Raw genomic sequence first — 27,774 nt, 5'->3', positions numbered from 1 at the left:
GTTCAATACTTCATTATAATAGAACAACGCATGCGCTGATTAATCTTTTGCTGAGTTTGTATTTGTATTAATAATCTGATCTGATCTAAGCTCAATCAAAACCAATCAAACAGAATTTGCAAATCAATCATCAATACATAATAGAGTAAAATTACAACATTCGTTTTAAATTCGCATCATAAATAATTTCGCGGTATTTTATAAAAGAAATAGCCCAAAAATTATTCTTAGGCGCAAAGCAACTTTTTAACTTTGCAAAATATACAATACATCTACATTAATGTACTATAGGTTCACATTGATTTGGACAAATGTACATCAATGTACTATATGTTCACATTGATTTGGACAAATGTACATGAATGTACCACTGGTTCACATTGACTTAGACTAATGTACATTAATGTACCATAGGTTCACATTGATTTGGACTATCCACATTTACAGAACGACCTCTGATTTCTTCTAACTTTCTACATACCCACATGGAAACAATCTCCACGTTTTCATCGTTGTTCAATACAATAAAAGGATGATCCTTAAAAAATATATGAAAAGTTTAACAACCCCATACTGTTGTAAAACAAAGACTTGCTTTTGGCAACAAACTTAAATAATACTCTGAACAACGTATTTGTCATGGGGAATAACAATTCAGAAAACTGTTAAAAATCCAAAATAAAGATAAAGACGTATTTCGGCAGATTACTCATGAGGTGCCACGTCTGCTTTGATGAAATCCAAAAATCGTCTTCAGTTCATAATGAAGACAAGAAAGAATGACATCGTCCTTTTAAGAAGGACTCATAACTACAACTAATAACTACAATAATAGCATGTCATTCACCAAGGTAAACACGCTGTTCTGTTCACATTATAAAATTTCACCCTAGTTTCGGTGGGATAAAGTCTAAAAAAAATATTCCTAAGTATAAACGACAAGGCAAGGTAATTCGAGGACGACGATATATAAAATAAAGAAATACTGTTGAGTCTTGTGTTTAACACCAATTGACATGGTTTATCACTATCAACAGTGTTATCCAAATGATAGCCCCAAACACAAACTTAACATAAAGTAAATTTAAAACAGTTTCGTACCATTAATTCTTGGGGGGTTGGCCTTGACTTGATCGATTTCTGCATACTATACAAAAAATGCACTATCTTAGTATATCGAACTTTTTTACAATTCGTTTATAAAACATTGACAAAGGGATACAGCATGCAGTATACGAAGAGATTGAACAAAGTAACCAGAGAGATAGTAAATTAGTTTTCATAGAGAAAGGTATCTCTCTGGTTAACCTTGAAAGTTTCGTTCAATTGAAAAAAGATATTCAACATAATGCAAAAAATGCAAAATGACGTCAGTTCTCGTCAGTCAACAACTGTGAAAAAGGTCAGCGGTCAGTTATCATCAGTCAACAACTGTGAAAAAGGTCAGCGGTCAGTTATCGTCAGTCAACAACTGTGAAAAAGGTCAGCGGTCAGTTATTTGCTTGTTCGTTAACTCACCAAGTCCCAACAAATGAAACAAAATCAGGAGAGAATTTTTCCACAGGTAAACTTGGAGGGCTCTAAAAATAAACGAACATTTAAAACGTTTTCTGTAAAAAATTATTATGTCACATCTTAAACATGACAAACCTCGTTTACTATACATTGCATCAGTTCGATAGGCTATACAAGAAAAATGTTTAATCATAAATTACCGAAACGACTAAACGAAAACCAACTAAACGAATTCTTTCCGCTCGCAGTAAAATTATATGAACTTACAAGAAACACCTTTGAATCGGAGTTCTCCTGTTAAATTCATAAATAAAACATTAAAATCACAGAAAAAGGCACAGGATCGGGTGGTAGAGAAATCTTTAAATGAATAAAAAAAAACAAAAAAAAATGGAAAGCATAATACCCGGCAGTATGGAAATCTTCCAAGGGCCATTTCCAAGACCGAAATACCAAGACTCCAAACATCTGAACGTACACTATATTCTCCACCCAGTACACGCTCAGGCTAAATAATGGAATGTAATCGGGAACAATAGTGAAGATTTCCATGTTATGGGTACACAAGATTACTTATGGATATACAAGAATATTTATGGATACATAAAATCAACCGATAAGATCGTGTAGTCAAACAAAAACGTTGACATCGCAGGTGGAAAATAACATAGTTATTAACCAGTAATCTTGTCACGTGATTGACTCATACAGACAATAACGCTCACAATAAACAAGTCATTAAGTTGATAGTTAATAGTACACTAGAGTCACTGTGCTATAAGCCTATAAGCCAGGGTGTTATAAGCCTAGTGCATGGCTAGGTGCTCGTCGTCATGTATATAGAGATGTACCCTCTCTGTAACTCTTAGTGATAATATCAGTCATACTGACAACTCCAACCATATATAAATAGTACAAATCATTACGAACTTTTGTGTAATGAACAATAATATGTTAACTAAGATTTCTTACCGCCATATAAGCATTTGTTCCAACGTACGTAGTTGCAATGGAGTTAACAAGCTGAAATTGAACAATCGTTGTAAAAAAGGTTATTGTAAAGAAATGCTGTTTGAAAATCATCGTACTTAATATTAAGCATGACCATAGTCAAGAGAACAAATTTGAACAAAACCAATTCAAACTTTTGAATTGAGCATATTGGTCTAAATTTATACACATGATTAACTTTGTGAGCTGGGTGTTTACTATATAATGACATAACTATGTACAGTGTAAACTTTGCAATATACATGATGATAAATGTTATACCTGTGTACTGACACCAAAATCACACAGCTTTATCTGACCTCTGGTGTTTACCAATATATTGGACGGTTTGACGTCTTCAAATGATGAATTTAAAATAAGGGCCAGTTTCATTAAAGATTGTCGAGAGGAAAATTCAAAATTAAAAAATTGAAATTGTATATATGAAGAAGTTAACCAATACTTACATACCTCTATGCATGATCTTTAACTGCCATAAATAAACTAGACCTTTAACCACCTAAACATTTCATAAACGTGACATATGTTAAAAAGGAAATCCCCGGACAAAATGAAAAAGAAAGTATTCATACAGTGACTGATATTCGACCCAACACTGGTTCAGGAATTGCTCCGTATATTTCTAAAGAACCACCATCCATAAATTCTGTGCAAATTGATATCCTGAAGAATAAGTAAAATATTTATTCACAATGTTAAAGATGTATAAATAACATCGGCAGAACAACTATAACAGAAACCAAGAATGCCAACTTATATGATGGTAATTACTTTATATAAACTTACAAGTTTTCAAGAAAAAATGCACCAAAGAAGCCAATAATGTAGGGCGACTCACACTGTTGCAATGAAGAAGTCATCAAAAAATGGCACAATTAGTTGAAAAAAAATCTTTATCATGAGTAAAATTTTAATTATAAAATAAATGTGAAACCTTGAAAAGAATATTTAACTCCAACAAGATTTGTTTCTGAACTTCAGGTGTTAAATCTAATTGTATAACCTAGATAGAAAATAATAATCTGTGAAATGCACAAAAACGTCAACAGCAGATGGAGTCGACCACAATTAATAAACACAGTCATTTGTATAATCTAAATTGAATCCCACTTTCAAACTTCATGTTATGAAATCCTAGTTCACCTTGGATAGAAAACTGACTTAAAAACAAAATGTTAGTGGTCCCCATCATAGAGCAAAGTTGCATTGAAAGATGAAACTTTGAATATATTGGTTCATTGTTGTTATCTGGACAAAGTGTTTTTATATGATGTACTTTAACTTTACTTTTTTATACATCCATCTCATTTATGTATCTATCTCTTATTGATTACTCTAAACATAACAAAAATAGAAAGTTGCCTAACAACATTCCACAAACATTGATTCAAACTAACTTTAACAGCCATGATTTTTTCAGATGCTGTATGATAACATCTGAAATATAAAATGATCACAAAGATATAAATGTTATGCAAGCTAAAAGATAAGGAATATTCAATTAACTCACTTATAAACTGTGCCACCAATACCATGGCCCAATATCTCTATATACTGAAGTTCTTCATGGGAGACCTGTAAAAAAACTAAGGAGTAGTTAGGGATTTGAAGGATCATTTGTGATAGAAATATGAAAGATATTGCATATCAAAATCACATTGTTAAGTAAATAAGAAATTAGTATAAAATGAACAATCGGCAAAAATAATCATTGGAAAGATTTTGGACTGGTCATGAAAAAATCTTGTCATGTGCTTGGCATGATCCAAACAAGGACATGCCAAGATCTTGGAAGTTCATGCCAAGATAATAAAAAACATTCACACCAAGAATCTTGTCTGTATCTTGACAAGTTTATGCTAAAATCATGGCATCAACTTTCCAAGATCTCAACAAGAAAAGTATCATATGTATCATAATGTAGGAGATCTTTAATTGCATACTAAATCTAGTGATGTAGTAAAGAAATATAGTATACCTGTCCACTAGCTAGAATAGTTCTCAGGCTGCCAGGAGGAGCTGATATTTTACTGATACATAATGAAAAAAACAAATATATTTTATAATATACAACAATATATAAACAGATCTACATTTAACTCTTTTATTTGACTTACTCATACATATTTTTTGAGCTCTTTGGCTTTAATTCAGTGATGGCAACTGGAAGTGCTTTTGTGTTGACCTGTTTATGTAAATAATGTACATGAACATGTGTCAATATTGTATAACTACAAATATTTCACATTCTTGAGACAAGCTTCATCAATAAACATACTTTCAAGCCATGTAGATTTCTTTTTCTTGGTGTTCTACAAGCTTAACAATGAAATTGAATTTGTTGGCTGGATTGTGAAACATTTATCCTCGATAGTTTAGTGTCTTACCTTTGGGGTAAATTTGGACAGGTTTTATTAATGAATCAGTATTTAGCATGTGATACTAAACAATTGATAAACATTGATGATACTTAAGTCTTTAAGTCAGGTGTGTAGCATGAATTGTAGATGATCAATGTAGAAAGTTTAAGTATTCTTACATCAATCATGGCTTTAAGCTCTTCGTCACTTCGTACTGTAATCCTATCACCATCTTCATCTTCGTCTGACGTAAAAATAAATACACTATAATTAATCCTGACTCACAATCACCTTCAACAACCATTGTGGTTCAATACTAACATTCAAAAGCAGTTGTTGTAACACCAGGCAAAACATTAGAAATTATTTCCTGAAAAACATTTAACAAAATGAAACATGTTTTTGTCCAAAATTGGACACTGTTTCACCAAATAAACATTTTCATCAGCATGTAGGTATAGCAAAATTACTATGGCAATAAATTAAGTAAAACTATAATGTTTACAACACCAAAATCTCTCTGAATGTAATTTGACAGTGAACCGGCCAATCTGTACTTTCGCCTCTATTGCTGATAAGACGCAAAAGGAATCTATCACTTGATGCCATTTATCAGAGGAGGATAACTGAATTGTAATACTTCTGACATTTCGAAAGACAACTATGACGAAAGACAACAAAAGTATTTAAACTATTTATCGCCGGCAGCCATCTTGATTTAGTCCGACGGGAGCCTGAAACGAGGATTACAAATGTTTCAAGAAGATTACCAATGTTTCAAATTACCAGTGTGACCTTAATCATCTTTTGGTGGATGGTGGTCGATGGTTAGCAAGCAAGAGCCATGGTTATCTACTGTAAACTATTATCACCTTCTGTAACATACTGCAACTATGTTTGAAAACCTGTTATTTGAGAGAGTCATGTTTTTGATCAGAAATACAATACAACCTGACTAAAAAATAAGTAATTTTACACATTTTATTAAAAATATTAAAAAATTCACAATTTGATAAAAAAAAAATATAAAGCTTTGAACAAAAAATCAACATAGAACTTTAAAATGGGACAAATGGGTGCAATTATATCTTCAACAATCATTGCAAATGAACAATGATTGCAAGTGCAAAAAGTTTAGTAAAATGAAACAAGAGTGGAAGCTATGTACAAAGTCAGACTGTATTTGTCTACAATTCATTAAAATCCTCAGTAATGACACCTTTCACATAATAACAGACAAACTCATACTTCTATTCACTCTCTGTCCAACTAGTCGTCCATTTGATGTACGACTTTTTACTTCGGTGACCTTATTTGCTGCTCGTGTTTCTTCCAATTCCCTACAAATCAAAATAATATCAATTCAGACTGAATCCCACTCACCTTCAATTTTCAGGGATGTGAACATGACGCAATATACCTTTTTAAAACTTCATTCTTAAACTTCTCTGCATTGAGTTCTTTCCTTAGTTGATCCTACATCAAATGGACATCATTTAACTATCTGCAAGTCTATTCCTCCCTTCCTATGCAAAGAGTATAATCCCCCTACAACATATTTCCATTAGTAACAAAAATGGCACAAATTTACCTTAGATTTATCTGCCAATGGGCAGAGCACGTGATGTTTAGTCAATTCTGAAGATGATGGGCGACATTGTGGGTTTGGAGCAGACATTATCTACAGAAAATATTACATAAATTTCTTATTATCTAACTGTACTTGTCCATAAATATAGTGGCAGTGAGAGTGCAATGGTCACTTACCAATAGGAGGTTATTGAATTCATTACTACATTGTGTAAGTGAAGGTAACTTTCCTTGTCTAAAATGTGTATTTGATGACTTAAAATCACTGCAACATTTCAAGATTGCACAATATCAATTTTACCTTATCATATGCCATTTTTGACCATTTTTAGGAAGTTCGCTGATTCCACCCTTGAAAATGAACACATTTTATTAAGCCTAAACAAAAACATTCCAAAAAGAGACATCTACCATACCGCTCGTAGTGCTGTTAAAGCCAACGAAAATATATCAGCTTTGGGAAGATTGCTGTAATCCTAAACAATACAAGGACTCTGCTCATACATCATCCACAAATCTGTTTCATGAAAAAATTAAAATAAATTCTAAAGTGAAAGTAACCTCTCGAAGTATTTCTGCTGGCAAATATCGACAGTCTCCTTCTTCAACTTTTGGTTCATTTATAGATGTCACATGACCTAAATCACCTAAAAATATTATTAAATAAATAATCTTTGATTCACTATACATTTTAAAGTTGACAACACAGAATGTCACAGTTCTAGAGCATCTAATTACCAATTTTATATGTTAGAACTTTGACTTCTTCACGTTTATTACTATGCATTTTATCATCTTGACAATCCTCATCATTTTCTGCACCAGAAGTCAGAAATATGTTGCCTAAAACATCATACAAACATCATCATTTTGTATTTTATGAAGTATTCAATATCAACCATAGCAGACCTGGTTTAATATCAAGATGAGCTAGATGCAGTGAATGGATATACTTCAAACCCTATCAATGGAGATGTACTTCAACTGAGTCACATTAAATGAATTCAATATAATTCACATAATAAATTTATGAAAATTTATTTAATACCTGAGAGACTTGAAACAACATTAGTTTCAGTTCTACTTCAGACATTGACTTCATCTGAGACTCATTATTTTCTATAACATCAGCAAGACTTCCACCTATTCATACAATGTAGAAATTAATATACACAGTTCTATAGCTTTTACCTATAAACAATTTACAACATGTGAAGTCATAAAAGTTCAATTTCTAACCATTACAATATTCATTCTGTATTAACATGTGATCATCTTCAGCCCATGCTGAGTAATAGCCCACAACATGAGGATGTCGTCCCAATACAGCATGAGCATAAACCTCGCGAATGGCATTTTGTCTAAGAGTTCAAAGTGAATTTCAGTGTAGAAGGCATAGACATATGATTTCCATACTCAACAAAAACATACTCATCAACAGATCCAGCAACTGGCTTCTTTGATCTTTTAAGAGCATATATACATCCATCTACAAAATAGGACAAATATAACATCCAAGTTTATTGATTGAGAGAAAGTTGACATGAGTGAATCGTGACATGAATTATCATTAAAACAAACATGCCTGTACAATTTCCAAAATTACTATTTTCTCAGATATTTCTGAATCTTAGGCATGTATTTATACTGACAAAAATTCTAACATACCTAATCGATTGAGGCATTTAAAGACAGAACCAAATTCTCCAGAACCAATTTGTTTTAGTTCAACAAATTCTGCATTATATCTTGAAATGTTGTTGTTTCGCAAGTGAAGTTTCTGTAAATAAAGGAAAGTAGAAAATTTTCCCAAACAGCTCAATAGAATATGGTGGAATCCAGGTGACATGTATACCTTTGTTGGATTTCCTAAGATTTCAGCATCAATATCGATGTCATCAAAAAGATCTTCACTGAAAAAGAGAAAATCATTAATGGAATACCTTAAAGAAACTTACATTATAGTAGCTACAAAACATGACAGATTACACCAAACTGTAAACGAGACATCTTTCATTTAATAGCAACAATTGATAAACTTACTCATTGAAGTTCATGCGACAACGCTTGTGTTTCTGAATTGAACTTTCATTGTGGTTTGGTGTGAAAGGATTTATGTTTGTCTCTATTCGCCCGTGAGAACCAAGATTCCGTGGTTCTGAAAAGTTCTTCCTCTCTCCTAAATGTCTACGTGTCCTAAGTCCAAATCTTCTCGATCTTGATTGACGCAAATCTGGACTTGATGGTGGTTGATGATCGTGGTTCTTTGATCTTTCCAGTAACGTTTTGGGAGTGTGTGGAGTATCAAAAAGTCTCAAACCGCGTAGGGAAGGCGGGGAGCTTGTGGGGCTGCGACGGGATGATTGCTGATTTGAAGGAAATCTTCGAGGTGAAGGAGGTGATTCAAGAAAACTCAGACTTGAGTCACTGGATGTTGGTGTCAACAATTCTGAGCTCCATTCTTGGCCAACGTCAACATCAAACGAAGTGTCTGTTACATTAAAGCTTTCCCGATTTTCCTCTACTATTGTATTGAATAAATTTTGGCCTCTTTCTGGCGGAGAAAATAATGTGTGAACACAGTCACTCACATCGAAATTTAAACGTGAACGTATTCCCAAAGACATTTCAATCGAATTGTTAAATCAATTCTGATTTCCGTTGAAGAAAATCCAACACAACAATAAGCCGTTTTCGCGCTACCCAAAGCTTCGATAAAGGAGATATTTAAGCCAGATGATCAACTATAATAATGTTTGAAAGAGATACACTTAGTTGTTGAAATTCGAATTTTGATATAGAAATCAATGCAAAATAGAAGAGGAGTCAACCAATCAGAATACAGAGAGAGGAAATTTAACCATTTTGGCGGGTAAGCTTGCCGTTGGTCAAATGTGGCCAAATGAAAACACAGGAAATAAATTTTAATTTAAGAACATTAAATTTGTTACTGAGGGTCCATTTTCGTGGAAATCAAACAAAAATGGAGGTCAATGAAAAAATTCCCGGACGTCTGAGAAAATCTAAAAAATTATCGAGAAAAGTTTGGAAATTTTAATGTATATACTTTAATACAAACATTATATAGGTCTAGAACTATTATTTATAACGCACTCGCATGATGCTTTTATGGTTTTTAACAATTCTTTTAACTATATATAAAATTCGCAGTTTTGCCAAAAGTACAAAACTGGATAAGTCACACTACGTTTTTTAAGTCTACTACAAAAAGATATTTAACTTACAAAAGTAATAGGAAAATGCCTAAATTATTTGGAAAATAGAAAGCAAAAAGTCGGGAAAATATCACCACAAAAACCCATTTATTAAGGTTTATATGTTTTTTTTAAAAGTTTTCAAAGTGATGAATGAACGCAGCTCCTTCGGTCTTGTTGAGATCAGCGCATGCGCTTTCAACGCTTCGTGTCATTGTTGGAGGGCCACAACTGAAGACACCAATTTTCGACGCCTAAGTAACAAGACAAATAACGTTTATTATCGATATTATTGATATTGAATAACAAATATATGATAAATAAAAAGATTGAACGGACAGGAAACATAGGAACGTGTTTATTAACCTTTGAGTGAATTGTAGATAGAGACTCAAGGAAAGAAGGAAAATCAGGTCGTCCAAAATGAGTGATGGATCGTAGTCCAGTGAATAAGGATTTCCCAGAAATCTTTTGGAAATGTCGTTCACAAATATACTAAAAATGATTATATGTTAACTTCGTTATAACAATAATACATCAAAAATTGAACAGAAAAAATGATTAAGTATAAATTATTATCTTCGTACGTACCAACATTGTGGTTCTTAAATCAAATTTGTGATAAAATTGTGTCACAAAAATATGAACGCTAACGAGATCATTTTTATCGTTCTCTTCCACCTCACGGATGATATCTGTAAGCCATTCGAAATGTTTCTGGGTACGTGTCACCCAAATAAAATAAACCTTTTTGCAGGCAAATGCTGATTTAACCGTTCCCTTGTGGGCAATATCTTTCAAAATGGAGGCAAAAGGTGTGACACCAATACCACCACCAACCAATACAGATACTTCATAACGATACCAATCTTGATGACCTTCACCAAACGGACCATCTAGGTATAGCTAAAATAAAAATACAAGAACAATGTGAGTTAAACACAATTAGTGAACATGTCGGTTAAGATAAATACTAAAACGACATTAATTTTTCATTCGTGCAAAACTTTGTTATCACCTGGCACAAAAATCAGACAATTGAGCTGTCATACATTGCGAAGAAAAAAACTACGAATTTTTGGCTGAATAATACTTACTTCAGTTTTATCCTGTATTACGATGCATGAAGACAAAAACATACCTGTGGATAAGGTTTCGATTGTAAATTTACAGGATCGTAAGTCTGACGAAGGTTAATAGTCCAGGGGCCAACCGCTCTAATGTGAAGACTAAGATTATCTTCATGTGGTGCAGAGGTAAGTGTAAATGGATGATATTCTCCACCTCCCAAGCTCACACAAGCAATACGACACCATTGACCAGCTATATATTCGAAATTTGGTGGCCGTTTGAACTCCAAATGCGTGATGTCTGAAAGAAATTTACTCCGTTAATAAAAATCTCCCAAAAAAATTTATCAAATGTCAATATCATTGAAGAAGATCCCTAGTTCTACCTGACGGTAAAAGTTCTGCTTTAATGACAGCGATGTTGGCTTTCTTACGTGACATACTGACGAGCTTATCAAGAGCAAATAATATTCCAGGTCCGAGGAAAAAGTAGTGAAAGAAAGGCCGCTGTACAAGATTACCGCTGCCGTGAAGCACCATAAGAAGATATAGGATAACATACAATTGATGAGTTAGCCAAAATGAGTTAAATACATGACGTCGTGAATATTGAGTAGCAAAAATATACATAACAGCAACGACAAGTAGTAAGAGCACGCCTGTTAAACCTGGAAATATAAAATGATTATATCATCATTTTATTTACATCTCAATAAAAAAATGCTAAAATGCTAAACGTCCAGTAAGTACTTACTGACAAGGAAAATCTAGTAACAACTAAGTCGTTAAAGTTGAAAACAAAATAACAAAATACCTGTGATTGTCTCCCAGCACCAATAATGGAAAGAAGCAAGTTCGTGTGTTCTTTATAAGAGAGAAAAAAGTTCTTTAGCACATGATTGTTTATCAATCGAAAAACAGACTGACAAAGGTGTAAATAGAGACGCTCAATTCTCATTTATTCTGAGTAAAAATACCTGCGAAAATAGTTTCTGAACAAACAAGTGAGATCAAATGGCGGCTGAGTAGCAACATGATAAAAGTTTATTGCATGTCCAACACAATGAGCAACTAAAAAGTGTAAAAATATCAAACGAGTGATGATTATTACAACATATAAAGGACAGGAAACCATGATTTTTACACACCAGTAAAAATTAAAGCCCAAAGAGCGATGTATTTATGAAACAACACGTTAGAATCAAACGGAATATAATGACCAACAAATGTTTCTCGGAGAAAAGTGATAAGATTACGACACATGGTAACAAGAAGGGTAGAGTAGGTAAACATCATTGCACTTGCAGCACCGCGGGTCACTGTAACGCCGTAACCAGCAATACGCCGTAAACCACCATGCTCTCGTTCAACAGAATAATCTATGTATAAGATAAGAAATACTCAAATCAAAGTATAGATGAAATAGTAAAAGAAACAAGAAAAAAAACAATGATACATACAGTAAGCTCTCTCTGCGAAGATAGCAAACAACACCAAAGTATACAAGACAACAATCAAAATAGCCGACATGTGATTTGAAACATTTTTTGCAATCCATGTCCACAAGACATGATTTGACTCTTTTGTTCGTTTCGTTGTAACTTTTATTCTTGTTGGGTTTCTTGTAGGAGTTCGATCCTCGCTTCCCCTTAAAAATGAAAAACACAATCATAACGATCGCCGCAAATTTGAAATAAAACAGTCTAAAACAGGATTAAAGACAGCGTTCTCTTCAATTTGACAATTGGTCACTTTCGTACAACAATCGATATAAATTTGCTATTGTAATTACTTCAAATGTTTAATGACGGTTTTCCTTGCACGAGTTGGAGCGTTTTCTCTTTTCTTTTCTTTGCCAGGTGCTGGTACATCAACTCCAGTTCCTACACAAATGAAAAACGTGAGAGGAAAATTAAAATCTTCGTGAATTATTTAAGAAAATATTGCTTAACTCCTGCATACCTGTGAAATCGAGTCGAGCGTCTTCTAAACTATCCTTGTACTCAGCCATAACAGCCCGAAAATCGTCAAACGTTAATTCTTCCTTATCACCAAAACCAGCTTGAGCATACATGGAATCAGTGAGGGTATCAAGTTGGTCTGACTCAACATCAGCATTAACAAGTTCCATGAAAGACCTGACGGATAAGAAAATGTTATAATTTAGGGCATGATGACTCGAAAATGAAGCTCAACACGACATTTCAACAAAAGATTATAGGAAATGAATTTATAAAAAATATTTAACAAAAATCTAAGGATTAAAGATTAGGAAAATTAAAGTTTTTCAATTTTTATTTTAAAGGTAATATTTGTAAATGTGAAATAATCAGTTGAAACCACAAACGAGGAAAAAGAGAAAATGAAATCAACAAGCGCTAGATGGTACACAACCACTCTGACAAATAAATTTACAACAATAAATTACATACTTAATCATTCCTTTGAACTCGTCACGTCCTAAAGCCTGGTTACCCGATACATCGTACATATCGAAGAACAATCGTAGTTTCTCATCAGGAGTTCCTATGAAAGAAAAATGAAAGATGAATGCTGCACTTATTTAAAAATACTACCATTATCAAAGAATATTCGACATACCTTTAGCAAAAATAACAATGACGTCAAGAAACTCTCGGAAGGATAAATAGCCATTGCGGTCTTTATCAACGAGATCAAACATTTGCTCAACAAACAGTGAATTAGCTTTTAAAGAAAGTGCTTCGGCAAACTCTGCTCGAGAAAGTTCACACGACAAAACCTCCTTGGCCTCTCCCATTCTTTCATCAAATCCTTGATCGTGATATTCAATATCAAAAGCCTAAAAGATAAAACAATGGTCAACATTGAGAGGTTGTTGATAAACGATCAACAAATCTATTGTCTAAGTCATCATTGACTAATGACGAAGGAATTCATTTTATTCAAATGAATTCATAGTGCTTTTATTTCATGATTTTTTTTGAAATTGTTAACATCAATTTAACTGTATCCTTTTTTGTACTTACGTGGGCAAATGCTACGCGGAAGAATTTTTCAAGTCTTTTTTGACGATCTTCTTTTGTGTGTGCAGACGATATCAACATCTGAGTTCTCATTTCATTTCTGTTACATTTGATATCGTGTTTATTCAGGAAAGTTTCAAAAGTTTCCAAAAACTCCTTTCTTTGAGGCTCAGAGTCAAACTTTAATATCTTCAAAGAAAGTTAGTTACATTGTCATCTTTTTAGCCTCACGTAAGCTTTTCCTGTTATGAAATAATCTCCATTTATTCCTACTTATCATCTTATCACACTATTACATCGTCACCCCTCCTATCATATCACGACCCTCCTTATCATATACTTATCTGTATTTACTGCAGCACTGATGACCCTCGTACCTTATCATTACTTTCTTTATCATAACAACATCCATTGCTATCATTACACAATCCACTCATATCATCACACCTCCCCTATCATATCATCACACCTCCTATCATATCAACACACCTCCTATCATATCAACACACCTCCTATCATATCAACACACCTCCTATCATATCATCACACCTCCTATCATTACACTTACCATATCATATTCTCGGTCCATCCTAACAGAGAGTAATGTTCGTTCGCGATCACTCTGTAAAAACACAATAATCCACTCCATTCCCTTGAGATCTATAGTGCGGAGCAACTGTCCACGATCTGATGAGACACGAATTGTCTTTGCAGGACCAAGTTTCACTTTTACAGTTCTCTCTGGGAGATTTCGCCTCCATTCGGCCGCTACAATAAAAAGTGATCTAAGGTAAACATTCTTTCTTCGTACAAGATACCGCTAACACTATTTACGAGAAAACTAGAAAATACTCACCAATAAATTCGTTGTCCGCAGATTTGCTGCTCCGTTGCGTTTTTGTACGATGCAATCTTCGCGTCTCTGCAAGCATCGCCTGACGACTTCTTGCCAAACAAAACATAACAACTGCAACGCCTACGACAGTCATTAAATAATTTACGACTTGCTTTAAATTTATGTCATCTAAAGTAAACAACGCTTTTGAGCAAAGTAAAAAAACAAGACGTAAAACGGTCATTGGTATAAAATGTGACATTAATACAAAAATTAAATTAAAAATAAATTATGTTAATCATGATTGAATAAGCGTAGATAATTACTAACCAATAACAAACAATCCAATAAACACGAATGTTAATAGATATGACACTTCACTATCCTCAAAGTAATCAAATGTCTTTGGTGGAGTGCAATCTTCAACATCATCTGGTCCAATGGTATGTGCAGGACATTTTGACTCGCTCGCTGCAATCATTTAAATTACACATTACTAATAAAATCATTCTAATTACCATTAAAAGAAGAAAAGTTCAAATATCTTAAATACACATACTAAAGAATGGATCTTCTTGTATTTCATCAGCAGTTAGGCTCGTCGACATCAAAATTACATCAAACAACGTGATGTTATTTATTTGTGCAATTTCCTCTTTCGTAAAAAGACTATAAAAGAAGGTATTTAAAAGTTATGGTTGCGTGCATTCTAAGGGCAGTTAATTAATAGTTACGTGCATTCTAAGGGCAGTTAATTAATAGTTACGTGCATTCTAAGGGCAGTTAATTAATAGTTACGTGCATTCTAAGGGCAGTTAATTAATAGTTACGTGCATTCTAAGGGCTGTTAATTAATAGTTACGTGCATTCTAAGGGCTGTTAATTAATAGTTGCGTGCATTCTAAGGGAAGTTAATTAATAGTTACGTGCATTCTAAGGGCAGTTAATTAATAGTTACGTGCATTCTAAGGGCAGTTAATTAATAGTTACGTGCATTCTAAGGGCAGTTAATTAATAGTTACGTGCATTCTAAGGGCAGTTAATTAATAGTTACGTGCATTCTAAGGGCAGTTAATTAATAGTTGCGTGCATTCTAAGGGCAGTTAATTAATAGTTGCGTGCATTCTAAGGGCAGTTAATTAATAGTTACGTGCATTCTAAGGGCAGTTAATTAATAGTTGCGTGCATTCTAAGGGCAGTTAATTAATAGTTGCGTGCATTCTAAGGGCAGTTAATTAATAGTTGCGTGCATTCTAAGGGCAGTTAATTAATAGTTGCGTGCATTCTAAGGGCAGTTAATTAATAGTTGCGTGCATTCTAAGGGCAGTTAATTAATAGTTGCGTGCATTCTAAGGGCAGTTAATTAATAGTTGCGTGCATTCTAAGGGAAGTTAATGAAACCAAGATATCTTTAAAGCTGATGATGATTGTGTTGGAGTGAGAAGGCATGATGTGGTTCTATCAGATCGCTGTCTTACTTGTTGTATTCATTTTCAAACCAGAATCTATCACCATCTCTGATACGCCTAAACTGATCTTCGATGATTGTCGAGAACAATTCACCAGGTCCTTCTGTCGTTGTTTCCAGCAAACCTCCAACCCATACATCGATATTTTCCATTTTTCCTTCAGTTAACTTTTCTAAGTTATCAAACACCTGCAAAAACCTCGATTGTGTTAATTGATGATTTATTTAAGAAAAATTAAAAAGGCAAACAAGAATAGTGTTTGCAATGTCTGGTTATAATTATTGTAAATAAATGATAAATTATGCCAACAAATTTCATGTTTATATTATTTCTTTAAATATGCACATTATATACTTTATAGAGTAAAATATCGCTATCCGTAAACGAGTAATGAACAATAATAAAATCCACATCAAACATATTTTACCTACCGCATCGCTAATATGTGAATTATTCGCTTTGATTTCAAGAAACGAGTTTTTCTTAGGTAATCCATAGGCTTCACGCGCTGTGTTATAATCAGGAAGTCCATGATCTCGACCCCGTTGAATATTTACAGCCATTAAATCCCGACGAGAGAAATCAAGGCCACCAAATACAAAACCTTAAAAGAAAAAAAGCGAATGAAAAAAACATTCCAATACAGCGTCCCTTCAGAGCCGTGATATTGTTGTGTACTTTACCTCTCAAATCTTCCGTAATAATATTATCCTCTCTTTCGGCATTTTGTGAAGCCATTCCCCGTAAAAATCCCTCGATATCAATGTAATCATCTCCATTTTTTTCCATGATCGGTACCTAAAATAGAATGATATTATTTTATCACGATACCATAGTTCCCAGTCCCCAACATCATTTTAAATTTCAATCTTAAATTCAACTATAATCATGTATATTTTACTTGTGGATTCCAATAAGAGTTACATGTTCTAATTCCAGTTTTGTTAAAAGCAGTGTCTCCCGTGTCGCTAGAATCTGATGTAGTTTTGGGTATTGTGCAATCCTTTAATCTATAATAAATGTGAGAATATGTTTATTTTCGTGCACATCTTCTTCATAGATATCCCATTTTATCAATATTAAATCACCTTAAATGTATTTATAAAATGACAATTGATCATGATATTTGATTTGTACAAATTTGAAAAAGCAAAATGAAAAATATTTACACTTAAATTTCAAAATACATAACGAAAAAGCGCGAGTTTTGCCGCGCCAAGATAATAAGATTTTACATTAAAACATTGACAGTCTATCTCAACGCAATCTTCCTGTTCTGAAGTCAGATAAATTAGGGCAGTTTGAGATTTACTGTGGTAAAATCTGCACAAACGATGTTTATAAACAAGAATTTTAATTTATGTTCAACATTATTATCCCAAATCATCCTGACACGTGACTGTATTCTAAAATACCTTAACTTATCCAAAACTACCCATCAATGAAGTTTTAATTTACAACAGAACACAATTTATTTATATTTCTTTGATGTAACACAAATACACGGTGAATAAGAAAAGAAAAATGAGAATAGCTATCATACATAGTAAACCAATCTTGTGGATTGAAACAATTCCTCTTAAAATTTCTACCTTCTTAAAACACCAGGCGTGACCATTGTGTGACCAAATCTCATAGCAGCTGACTGAAATATATGTGCAACACCTGGATGAACAGATGGTTTGTATCCTATAAAAATGAAAATGGAAAAATAAGACGTCAAATGTTTTATCATAAACAATGAATTAATGTTATATCAACACTCATCACAATATAATACCCACTGTAAGTATCCTTCTCTCTAAATTGCTTTGGATCTTGACCAAGAAACCTGGGCAACCAATCATAAAACACGATTTTCTAAAGAATAAATAAATACATTAATTTATGTTTGATATAACTCACCTTCTACCCTGAATGCCTCATACAACTCACCTTCTACCCTGTATGTCTCATACAACTCACCTTCTACCCTGTATGTCTCATACAACTCACCTTCTACCCTGTATGTCTCATACAACTCACCTTCTACCTTGTATGTTTCATACAACTCACTTTCTACCCTGTATGACTCATACAACTCACCTTCTACCCTGAATGTCTCATATACCTAAATTTGTACCTTTATTACAACCAACATACCTGATGTACAGCTATCACCCATTTCCTCGCTTCATTAAACAATCTTTCATCATTAGTTATATCTGTATTGTTCTTTATTCTTTCTGCCATGATATTATGAAATCGATACCACAAGATGCCAAACGTCAAGAGAAATGGATTTTCGTTGCCTCTTGGATTGCCCAACTCTGGTATAATATAACATGAAAATTGAAAATCTTTACAACCAATGACTCTTACTAAACAATGGACAATATATAAGCATACTAACTGAAAAATCGTTTGGCGTCTTTCAACTTATGATTGGCTGGAGGAGGTGGGTTCGCCATGGGTAAACCAATTTCGTTTTCATGTGGCCATTGTGTACCGTATTTGCTATGAGCAAGTTTTCCATCTTGAAATGATCTTAAAGCGTCTGCCCAAGCCTTGGCAACACCGTACATCAAACCACCATCTAACCATGGAGTGATTTCGTTCAACTAAAACACGATCACGTGACAAATTAAGTAAACAAAAGATTCAGTCATATATACATTGTGTTTATTTGATGCAATACTTTATGGAATAAAGATGTAAAAAAAACATTAAATCCATCACTTTTGAAATGCTATTTGTGAAAATACATTCTAGTCTATTAGCATGAAATTAGTATTAGCATTGCCATTAATCTGAACAACTCAATCATGCCAAATACAGAAAACTAATCGCCAATCTAAAGTAAAATTAGCACCAAGCTTTCTAAAGGTCTAAAAACCATGGTTTCCCTTGGTTACAAGCTAAAACACGTCATCACCTGTTGTCTCGGGTTATTTGGTGAATAACCAGTGGTCATGTGATATCGTGAACGTAGAAACGGGATAATCTTCTTAGTCAGACCAAGGTTGTTATAGAGTGTGTAGTCGTCAGGAATTTCGATATTAAAATATTCTGGAGGACATCCAGGTCTTTGCGCATCTAAAATCTCCTCCACAACTTGTTGTCCTGAAATATTCATTCAAGGAAGTAAAAATACAAAAATTACATCAGAGATTAATGATGACAACAGCGAAGTTGAAACTTACCAAAAAAAACCAACAAAGCACTTTTTCTTTGTGAAGATGGTGTACCAAAACTTCCGTTCATCAAACCTTGACTTAGCGACAACGGATTTGGTCGTTCAGAGCCCGAGGGTTCGTACACACCATCTTTATAGTGAGACGGCACTCGTCGAGTCAGCGGCATGTCTTGAAAAAATACAAGCATAACTTGTAGGAGAGGCTCACGGTAATATTGATCAAAATACCAATGGTTAGTAAAAAGAATTAGAAAAATAAATATACCAATAGCTCCCCACTCAGGATGTGCCATATTGTTGTACCATCCATCATAACCTTCATATTCAATCTCTTCTTTATCATGAGATCGTTGAGATATCCTGGGAAAAGAATCTCTAAAGGACGACACTGTCTGACCTAAAATGGTGAAAAAATGGAAATATTGAAAATACTTAATATAACAATTGGCAACTTTATTATAGATATTTCTCATAAAGAATCTCAGTGAACATAAGAAATTTATGATGATGATGATGATGATGATGATGATGATGATGGTAATGATGATGATGGTCATGATGATGATGATGATGATGATGATGATGATGATGGTCATGATGATGATTATGATGATGATGATGATGATGATGATGATGGTGATGATGATGGTGATGATGATGATGACGGTGATTATGATGGTGATGACGGTGATTATGATGGTGATGAAGATGATGATAATGATGATGATAATGATGATGATGATAATGATGATGATGGTGGTGGTGATGATGGTGATGATGGTGACTAAACGTGATGTTGGAAGTTCCAAGAAATGCTGTTGCTAAGTCAACTGTTGACAACGCCCAACCAAAAACTCAGACCTGAACTGGGTGTCGTTGACATTGCTGGTGTCATCGAATAAGAAGATGACGTTGAAATTGAAGATGACGTTGAAATTGAAGATGACGTTGAAACTTTTAATGACGTTGAAATTGAAGATGACGTTGAAACTTTTAATGTCGTTGAAATTGAAGATGACATTAAATTTGATGATCTTGTTGAAATTGACGTAAGCATTGAATCTATGGATGATGTTCCCGATGGAGTTGTGGTAGAAGAAACAGATCGTGGGTCAAGGTTAGAAAATGTTGAGAGAGTACCAGTTTGGATGAGAGATGATGACATCAAGGTTGTTAGATTAACTAAGAATCACAAATCCTCAAGTGAGTTTTGTACATTACTATAGAGGCAAGCATATGCTAGTAATGATGAACAATAACTATCAATTTCTAGCACTGTTACCCAACCAAGGTAACACCTAAATGGTGAGTTTTGTACATTACTATAGAGGCAAGCATGTGCTGGTAATGACAAACAATAACTGTCAATTTCTTGCACTGTTACCCAAACAAGGTAACACCTAAATGGTGAGTTTTGTACATTACTATAGAGGCAAGCATGTGCTGGTAATGACGAAAAATAACTATCAATTTCTTGCACTGTTACCCAAACAAGGTAACACCTAAATGGTGAGTTTTGTACATTACTATAGAGGCAAGTATGTGCTGGTAATGACGAAAAATAACTATCAATTTCTTGCACTGTTACCCAACCAAGGTAACACCTAAATGACAGGACTGTGTTAGTGGCTACCGGCTCAAGTGGATGAAATTAAAAGATGTATGTAACTAAACAATCGAACATGCAAAAGTAATCAGAGTAATGTTTTGCTTGAGAGAGCAGATATTGTTTCGATTTTGACATTACTCATCAATTTTTGCCGAAGTGCAACGACGAAATGATAAAATCCTAAATAAATTCTGGTGAAACACGACACAAATTGCTCGTTGCACATTCATTCACACAAAAAACGAGAGACATTAAATAAGCGGAATCGTTTAATAAATTTACTGAGAAATTACCGCATGACGTAATGCGTAATACTAAATAGATATGTTTTACGTAAGAATATCACATGCATTGAAGTAGAAAGACTCATTTACGTCATAAAGATACTTTCATATCTTTATGATATAAAAAACTATCCATATGGTGTAAAAAAACTCAAACAGAACCTCAATAAAAAAATACATCACATCAGCACAATATTCAACTTTTAAATAATTCCATCATGTAGTAATTCGATACACTCTCACTTAAACAATACAACTGTAAATAGATATCATCATTATTCCTTGGACTGAAGATGGCATAAGCATGTCGAAACATGTTTTCTTTAAAGAAAATTGTCGTCACTTGAAATGCCTGACATTTTTACATAATGAAAAACGTGTAGGCTTCGAAAGTAAAACATTCACACATATATTTGAACACGCAAAACTTTCACATTCCATCGTCAGTTGGTATTGACAATAAACACATTTCAAAAGTACTTATTTATCATACATCATACGTATACAAGTTAAAAATCGTCCATGTTATCAAACATAATGTCAATAAAACTAATCCTGTAAAAGTAATCCTACATACATACATACATAAAAATTTTACTTCCGTACTCAAGCCGCCGCAAAGTTTCGCTTCGAGGCAAAAAATCGTTTTTTAAATGTTACACTTTTCGCATTCAATATTTTTGAGTGGACAAAAAGACGCAATTGCAAGTCTTTGTCGTAGCAAAGATAAAATGTGAAAATGAAAAGGAATTTGAAAAGTCAAAAACAGCAGACACGGGTATTCCAAGAGGAATTTTGGGAATTCGCCGAAATTTTACAAAATCTTGTTCCAACCTGAATGACACAAAGCACTCCCACTAAGATGCTTGTTTACACATTCACTGGAAAGGAAATTCTTGGTACGTAACTAATATCTTTTAACGAGAATTTTACGACCTGACAAAGTGTAAGACAAACCGAAATTCAAAACGAAGTTGGTTTGTCATCCGCATCAATATTTTCACATTGCTAATTTCTCAAGAGGGCGTAAAGTCATGTTGAACAAACGTTCTCCTTGACAGACTTGAAATCGCAAATATGTGGAAAACTAACAAAGACATGTTATTGTGTTTAAATATTTTAAAACGTAGGCATAACTTAAAATAAACATGTTTCCAAGTGAGAATGATAAACAATAATTAAAAAGTTTGCTATGACGATGAACATGTTAATGTGTAAACACACAGAGATAGGATACCAAAATCCTCTCCCAGCAGACAATTTCAAAAAATAAAAGAAAAAACACATTCCAAAAAACATCATCTTGTAAACTCAAGATTTGAGTTAAAAAAAGTTATAAGAAACCAAATTCCATGCAAAGCGTTACGAAATTGAGCCTGAGGGAGCTACGACTTCAATCCTTCCCCCACCCCACCTCCCCCTGTGCCCGCGTCAGCAAGTTAAATAAATGGGTGAAATATTGCAACTAAAGCAAACACTTTCGTTGGCTGGCAAAATATAGAACATAATCCAATTAAACGTATTAATTATTAACAAGCTTTGTGCAATTGATTAATTTTAAGGACGCGCATGAAAATATGAACAAAATCGTTTGAGTCGAAGAGACATGATGGACAAATCATAACATAAAAATGACACAATTTTCACTTTCATGATTTATGATTTTGAAAATCGAAAGCATGCGTGACAATACGAGTTAAATGTATTGTAGAGCAGGCATTTTACAGACGTATTGCTTCCGGTTATTCAAAGATAATTCTAGCACTGAAATAATCCGTTGCTCTTGAAGCAGTTCATGGTAATAGAATTTACGCCAATGTTTACTTCATATAAGCCATCTATATTTCGGAGATGGTATGATAATTTCATACTATAACAAATATCATTTGAGGAAATACACTTACTTGAAACCGTAGAACCATTGCCACAGTAAACCAGTAACACCATCGAGAATGCGAACACCTTTCGAAATAAACTTGGAGTCATTTTGGTAGCTCACTAACTTTCGACTCCAAGCAATAATTGAAAACCGATACGTAAGGTTTACTCTTTGCTCTGAAAAATACAAATAACAGGAAGAGTAAGAGTAGCAGTGTTAGAGTCCTTTGCCTCTCGTAGGAATGTATCAAATATCTCGCCACAACCAATCAAATGTGATGATCAAAAAAACGTGACAAGGCATGCACCATGATGCATGCAACCCACGCTATTATTACCTGGAATAAGCGCAAAATAGTATACTTTTTATAACTATATTCGAAGTTCGCATCCGTAAGCGAACCACAGAGCAATTAAACGACATCCTTGTGTTTATTGATATATACGAGATATCAGAAGTAGACGAAAAGAGGTCAATATCAAATCACCCACTTCCTGGCATTTACATAATAAAGCCTCGCTTTCAACCTGTGCTTTCAACGCTCAAACACTTCCGCGAGTACACTTTCATTTCAAAAACGACACAAGCTACATCAAGTTTCAACCTACATAGACGAAACAGGTGCAAGGAAGGTATTTTAATCTTTTTATTACAAAACGTAGTAAAATATAATGACCATCTGAGTACTTTAATGACGATTGTTTCAATTTATCGCACGATGCACTTATTTATTTCAAATATATTGCTTTGTTTAGACCATCTTAGTAAAGTACCATTGCCTATAAACATCTGGGCAAGCAATGTTAGTTAAACTATCTTTCTTTAGCTCAAAAGATGTAATAGCAGACTAGCGTGAGCGAACTGCAAATTTATGCGCGTTATTTTCTTTAGTAAACGATTATGGGTTGGTACGACGGATTTCGTGATAAGCCGTTTCAGACAACATATGGTGAGAACAAAACGGCTGTGACTGTCGATGTCCTTGAGGCAGGATTGATTCTTGCCTTTGCTATGTTGGCGTTTGCATTCCTTCTCGTTTTACCTGGGTTTAGACATAAGGAGGTAGGCCTGTAACCAAATAATTCCCAGCCACTAAAGCGAAACTCCAAAGGAAACATACACAAGTTATAAACTAGTTGACATAAGCAGGATTTCCACGGGAAGCAGAACATTATTTCCTTGTTATGAAGAGAAGAACTACTTTTACTAGTTAACGTGTATTATATAGTAAAAAGCATTTACACGGGACACAAAGACTGTACATTTACTGAAACCGAGGATAATAATTTGTAGCAGTGTAAATGAGTAAATTTTAGTGTTTTAGTTTGTCATATAATACAACATATTCAACGTCAAAAACACACAAACCTAAAAATATTTTAACAAACTCGTAAAAATGTAAAACACGCAGGTAAAACAATCTCTTACAATTACATGTATACGTGCGTGAAAATTGAACTAAAACATTCTTTGTCTTTCAAACATATTTTAACAGCGTCTTTACGTGGCTATCCGTATCGTTGTGAGTTTGTTTATTGGATCAGTCATTATTCGTAAGTAAATGTTCTATATATCGTGCATGTTATTATGACAATAAAAACAATGCATGATTTTGTAAGCATTGGGGGGCGAAAATTATCTGGAAAGTCGCTCGGTAATTACTTTGATGTGCATTCCATATAATAGCAAATGGTGCAAAAATATGCCGACCCCCACAAATAGCAACAAAAATAATTAAAAATTGCATGCACGCAAAACACGTAATAGCTTTCTACACTACAATAGGTGTTTATTGACGACAATTATTTGAGTAAGCAATTTTTCATAGCAGATAAAGAGAAAAATACCGATCTTACAAGGAAATAAAATCCCAACTTGTACAAGGAATTCGTACAAGGAAATAAAATCCCAACCAGTTGATGGATGAAAAATTATTATATACATTAAATCACGAGCAAAATAAACAAAAAAACTTTCGAATATTTGAGATTTGAAAACAAATCTAAGAAACATAGAGCTTTTAAGATAGACAACATCAAATCAAATAGAAATTTCAACATGACTATCAATTTCTCTTTTTCTAAATAGTTTCGAACTTTGGCATGGAATGGGAAAAGGCAGAAGTAGATACACATGTTCATTATAAAGCATTCTCTGCGAAGGAGGTACACGCCCATATTGCCTTGAAGATTGGTTTACGTGGTGTGAATATCACAATGAAAGGTTGGTGAAGACTTACACGATGTTTACCAGTTATTGCAATATTCATTGACATTAAATACATTTTACTTACACATCTAATGTCATCATGCTTAGGTAAACCAGAAGAATTTAAGCTTGAAAATAATGTCACTGAAAAAGTCAATTATAACGAAAGATTTTATTGGAATTCACCGTGGGCTCAAGGACGTATTGGCTTCGGTCCATTTGGTATGACTCAAATCTGTATGATCATGATGCAGTAACATAAATCTGAAATACTGATCCCTAATTCTTAATTCAGCTGCAAGGATTAACCGTGACTTGAGAGAAGCACAATTTAAAGGTTTACCTTTTGCTATCCTATGGATTGCTGAGTATTTTACCATTGATGGTGAAAATATCAGATGGGGTCGATCTTATCGCATGGCAGGATTTTATACGCACATATGTTTATGGTAGAGAAGTAGCTTATCACAATAACAATGGTTTATTTAATTAAGCATTTTGTGTTGTTAGCGTGGAAAAACGTGCGAAATAGTCTGATTGTTGATTTTTGGATTCATTTCAGGACGGCATTTGCAACCTATTTAATCACTATAATCTTATTTTTTGTCGTGATATCTTATGCAAGTGCATTCTTGGGTCTCACTGGTTCTCTTATGGTTATTGGTAACATCATTTATGCAACATTACGCTGGGGTACGGACTTGATGATTCCTTTGAATGCACATGCAATATTAAAGCCATCCTATGGCTGGTGTTTTTATCTTTCTTTGTTAACGGGTACGTTGCTTCTTTTATAATTATGAATGAAGTGACGAGACAACTACGACATTGATTATATATTTCTTTACAGGTATTGCTTGCATTATTTTGGCAATAGTTATCTATGTAATCGACCTTATAAATCCATTGGCAACGGCTGCGTTTTTCAACATCGATATTCTTGCGTCTTTCGAAGACACTGTTATTGTGAAGACGAAAGGCGATGCAGACGAAGAAATCGAAAAAAACACGACAAACGGCGATGCACAAGAAATGATATCAGTAGGATCAACTTCGAACGAAGATCAAAATGATGAAGAGCACGAAAACGTAGAGGTAAAACTAACCACACCAACAACAATCATTTTCATTTTCACCAAATTTTTTTCCGCATTAATTAATAGACCATTACAAAGTTTCAACCGCGAACAAGAGCAGGCCTGGGCCTCACACGTCGTCATCATGGATCTCTGAGGTTGCCAAGGAAACCGCGACAGGCCTCTTCTCCCGATAATAATGATAATGACGATGAGAGCGCGTACGCTAATGTTCCTAGACGGGGGGTGACTATTAAAGTCACAAATCCGCAATATGTGGAGAGAAAGTAAGTGGAACCTGGACTGTTACAATGGATCAGTTCGATCATAAAAAGTGACATATTGACAATTATATAGACTCTTATATAAACTATCATATTGACCATCATATAAACAATCATATAAATTATCATGTAACTATCATATAGACTATCATATAAACTATCGTAATAAAGTAAATGGTTTGAACCCGGGAGTATCGTTACATGTTTGTAGATGTAGATCATCCAGGTTGGTATAGTCCTGAGAAGGACTGTTTTTGTCGTTGTTGACTGACGTTTCGACAACCTTAGCGGTAGTCATCTTCAGAGTCAAATGAGGAGTAAACGTCAGGTTAGCTGTATTTGTTGTCTGGTTCTTACGTCATTAGATTGTGCGTACAGGAAATATGTGGGTGTCAACTGTGTATTGTCATTGTGGATTAGTGTGAAGTGCAATGTTTTTAGTTGATCTAGTTTTTAGATTTTAGTTTACTCCTCATTTGACTCTGAAGATGACTACCGCTAAGGTTGTCGAAACGTCAGTCAACAACAACAAAAACAGTCTTTCTCAGGACTATACCAACCTGGACGATCTACATCTACAATCATATAAACAATCATATAGACCATCATATAGACCATCATATAGAGTATCATATGAGCTATTATATAAACTATCACATTCGAGTATAAAATACTTTGGATAATCATAAAGACTTTATCACATACTTTACCATATAGTCAGTTATATTTACTTCTTACAGCTTTATGCCGGTTGCTAAAGACGAAAGAAAACTCAAAGTTTTTTTTTATTTTTTGGCAGATTTGGTGAAGAGTAAAGGTGTCTTACGACAAGAAATCTTTGTTGCAGTGATGTCGCACAAACATTTATTCCTTACACTAGAAATTTCTGTAGAAGTGCATGATTGTGTTTAGTAAATTACGTTTAGATGTTAGAGCTTCTTGATATATAGAAAATGTCAAAAGTAAAGTCAACAGTTTGTTGAAAACTAGGTATTATTAAACTTTTTCTTGACAAGCAATAATTTTATGCAATAAAGCAATGTTACGATAATGAAAACAATAAAGGTGTTTGTAAGTTAACGTCGTAAAGAATATCCGTTGTAAAGTATAACAAAGAAAATTCATAAGAACCACCACTCCTTTTCATCACGGGTAAAGCGGTACGATTCACGGCAAAACATCGTTAGAT

At 33.9% G+C, this 27,774-nt stretch overlaps 4 protein-coding genes across 8 annotated transcripts; 1 reads left to right on the top strand and 3 right to left on the bottom strand.

Annotated features, from left to right (window-relative positions):
- Positions 1-39: 39 nt before the first annotated feature.
- Positions 40-5,621, bottom strand: LOC124438786 (dual specificity mitogen-activated protein kinase kinase 5-like). Its single transcript, XM_046988982.1, has 21 exons — positions 5,397-5,621; positions 5,208-5,256; positions 5,066-5,130; positions 4,914-4,968; positions 4,805-4,845; positions 4,644-4,711; positions 4,505-4,556; positions 4,037-4,101; positions 3,924-3,963; positions 3,461-3,529; positions 3,313-3,365; positions 3,099-3,189; positions 2,977-3,025; positions 2,788-2,861; positions 2,488-2,538; positions 1,922-2,023; positions 1,783-1,809; positions 1,651-1,683; positions 1,519-1,580; positions 1,102-1,147; positions 40-538 (listed from the first exon to the last, which is right to left on the bottom strand). The coding sequence occupies exons 1-21, from the start codon at positions 5,493-5,495 to the stop codon at positions 401-403; spliced, it is 1,329 nt and encodes a 442-aa protein (XP_046844938.1). The 5' UTR covers positions 5,496-5,621; the 3' UTR covers positions 40-400.
- Positions 5,622-5,794: 173 nt separating this feature from the next.
- Positions 5,795-9,287, bottom strand: LOC124438785 (wee1-like protein kinase). The gene is made up of 15 exons (XM_046988981.1): positions 8,520-9,287; positions 8,332-8,389; positions 8,145-8,256; positions 7,908-7,965; positions 7,716-7,837; positions 7,525-7,619; positions 7,386-7,437; positions 7,215-7,319; positions 7,038-7,123; positions 6,893-6,952; positions 6,778-6,827; positions 6,654-6,711; positions 6,478-6,567; positions 6,307-6,362; positions 5,795-6,226 (listed from the first exon to the last, which is right to left on the bottom strand). The coding sequence occupies exons 1-15, from the start codon at positions 9,101-9,103 to the stop codon at positions 6,109-6,111; spliced, it is 1,704 nt and encodes a 567-aa protein (XP_046844937.1). The 5' UTR covers positions 9,104-9,287; the 3' UTR covers positions 5,795-6,108.
- Positions 9,288-9,507: 220 nt separating this feature from the next.
- On the bottom strand, positions 9,508-23,442 carry LOC124439533 (dual oxidase 2-like). Of its 4 annotated transcripts, XM_046989772.1 has the most exons (32): positions 23,389-23,442; positions 23,043-23,197; positions 20,107-20,427; positions 19,511-19,642; positions 19,253-19,414; positions 18,985-19,172; positions 18,463-18,670; positions 18,213-18,379; positions 17,855-17,930; positions 17,663-17,759; positions 16,972-17,080; positions 16,754-16,868; positions 16,502-16,674; positions 16,080-16,258; positions 15,161-15,270; positions 14,932-15,072; positions 14,623-14,742; positions 14,335-14,534; positions 13,770-13,955; positions 13,363-13,582; positions 13,194-13,287; positions 12,724-12,899; positions 12,554-12,644; positions 12,222-12,409; positions 11,910-12,140; positions 11,739-11,832; positions 11,576-11,625; positions 11,148-11,429; positions 10,833-11,062; positions 10,283-10,597; positions 10,058-10,186; positions 9,508-9,945 (listed from the first exon to the last, which is right to left on the bottom strand). In XM_046989772.1, the coding sequence occupies exons 2-32, from the start codon at positions 23,122-23,124 to the stop codon at positions 9,823-9,825; spliced, it is 4,989 nt and encodes a 1,662-aa protein (XP_046845728.1). In that variant the 5' UTR covers positions 23,125-23,197; positions 23,389-23,442; the 3' UTR covers positions 9,508-9,822. The 4 variants fall into 4 exon arrangements, with proteins under 4 accessions (XP_046845728.1, XP_046845730.1, XP_046845727.1 ...); XM_046989774.1 differs by lacking the exon at positions 20,107-20,427 and having other exon boundaries at positions 23,389-23,406; XM_046989771.1 differs by lacking the exon at positions 23,389-23,442 and having other exon boundaries at positions 23,043-23,271.
- LOC124439534 (dual oxidase maturation factor 1-like) lies at positions 23,369-27,665 on the top strand. Of its 2 annotated transcripts, XM_046989776.1 has the most exons (11): positions 23,381-23,649; positions 23,773-23,819; positions 23,909-24,079; positions 24,513-24,570; positions 25,106-25,240; positions 25,334-25,447; positions 25,521-25,674; positions 25,788-26,002; positions 26,076-26,320; positions 26,389-26,588; positions 27,385-27,665. In XM_046989776.1, exons 3-11 carry the CDS (start codon positions 23,918-23,920, stop codon positions 27,398-27,400), a joined length of 1,299 nt encoding a protein of 432 aa, XP_046845732.1. In that variant the 5' UTR covers positions 23,381-23,649; positions 23,773-23,819; positions 23,909-23,917; the 3' UTR covers positions 27,401-27,665. The 2 variants fall into 2 exon arrangements, with proteins under 2 accessions (XP_046845731.1, XP_046845732.1); XM_046989775.1 differs by lacking the exon at positions 23,773-23,819 and having other exon boundaries at positions 23,369-23,649.
- Positions 27,666-27,774: the final 109 nt, after the last annotated feature.

Source organism: Xenia sp. Carnegie-2017, unplaced genomic scaffold (assembly GCF_021976095.1).
Source record: "Xenia sp. Carnegie-2017 unplaced genomic scaffold, XeniaSp_v1 HiC_scaffold_19, whole genome shotgun sequence".
Classification (NCBI taxonomy): Eukaryota; Metazoa; Cnidaria; class Anthozoa; order Malacalcyonacea; family Xeniidae; genus Xenia; species Xenia sp. Carnegie-2017.
The sequence above is the reverse complement of the archived record's forward strand: the minus strand, read 5'-3'. Positions and strand labels throughout refer to the sequence as shown.

What these genes read in the sequence shown, in the direction of transcription:
- LOC124438786 (XM_046988982.1), bottom strand. Translation starts at nt 5,495, where the DNA reads ATGGCATCAAGTGATAGATTCCTTTTGCGTCTTATCAGCAATAGAGGC. An exon ending in GAACAAATGCTTATATGGCG is followed by an intron (nt 2,024 to 2,487) that starts GTAAGAAATCTT and finishes TCCATTATTTAG; the next exon opens with CCTGAGCGTGTACTGGGTGG. An exon ending in CCGATTCAAAGGTGTTTCTT is followed by an intron (nt 1,684 to 1,782) that starts GTAAGTTCATAT and finishes TTTCTTGTATAG; the next exon opens with CCTATCGAACTGATGCAATG.
- LOC124438785 (XM_046988981.1), bottom strand. Translation starts at nt 9,103, where the DNA reads ATGTCTTTGGGAATACGTTCACGTTTAAATTTCGATGTGAGTGACTGT. An exon ending in CTTTAACAGCACTACGAGCG is followed by an intron (nt 6,828 to 6,892) that starts GTATGGTAGATG and finishes TTCATTTTCAAG; the next exon opens with GGTGGAATCAGCGAACTTCC. An exon ending in CATTGGCAGATAAATCTAAG is followed by an intron (nt 6,363 to 6,477) that starts GTAAATTTGTGC and finishes CATTTGATGTAG; the next exon opens with GATCAACTAAGGAAAGAACT.
- LOC124439533 (XM_046989772.1), bottom strand. Translation starts at nt 23,124, where the DNA reads ATGACTCCAAGTTTATTTCGAAAGGTGTTCGCATTCTCGATGGTGTTA. An exon ending in TTTGAAAATGAATACAACAA is followed by an intron (nt 15,271 to 16,079) that starts GTAAGACAGCGA and finishes CTTCTTTTATAG; the next exon opens with TCTTTTTACGAAAGAGGAAA. An exon ending in ACCGTCATTAAACATTTGAA is followed by an intron (nt 12,410 to 12,553) that starts GTAATTACAATA and finishes TTCATTTTTAAG; the next exon opens with GGGAAGCGAGGATCGAACTC.
- LOC124439534 (XM_046989775.1), top strand. Translation starts at nt 23,918, where the DNA reads ATGGGTTGGTACGACGGATTTCGTGATAAGCCGTTTCAGACAACATAT. An exon ending in TATTGGATCAGTCATTATTC is followed by an intron (nt 24,571 to 25,105) that starts GTAAGTAAATGT and finishes TTTTCTAAATAG; the next exon opens with TTTCGAACTTTGGCATGGAA. An exon ending in TATACGCACATATGTTTATG is followed by an intron (nt 25,675 to 25,787) that starts GTAGAGAAGTAG and finishes GATTCATTTCAG; the next exon opens with GACGGCATTTGCAACCTATT.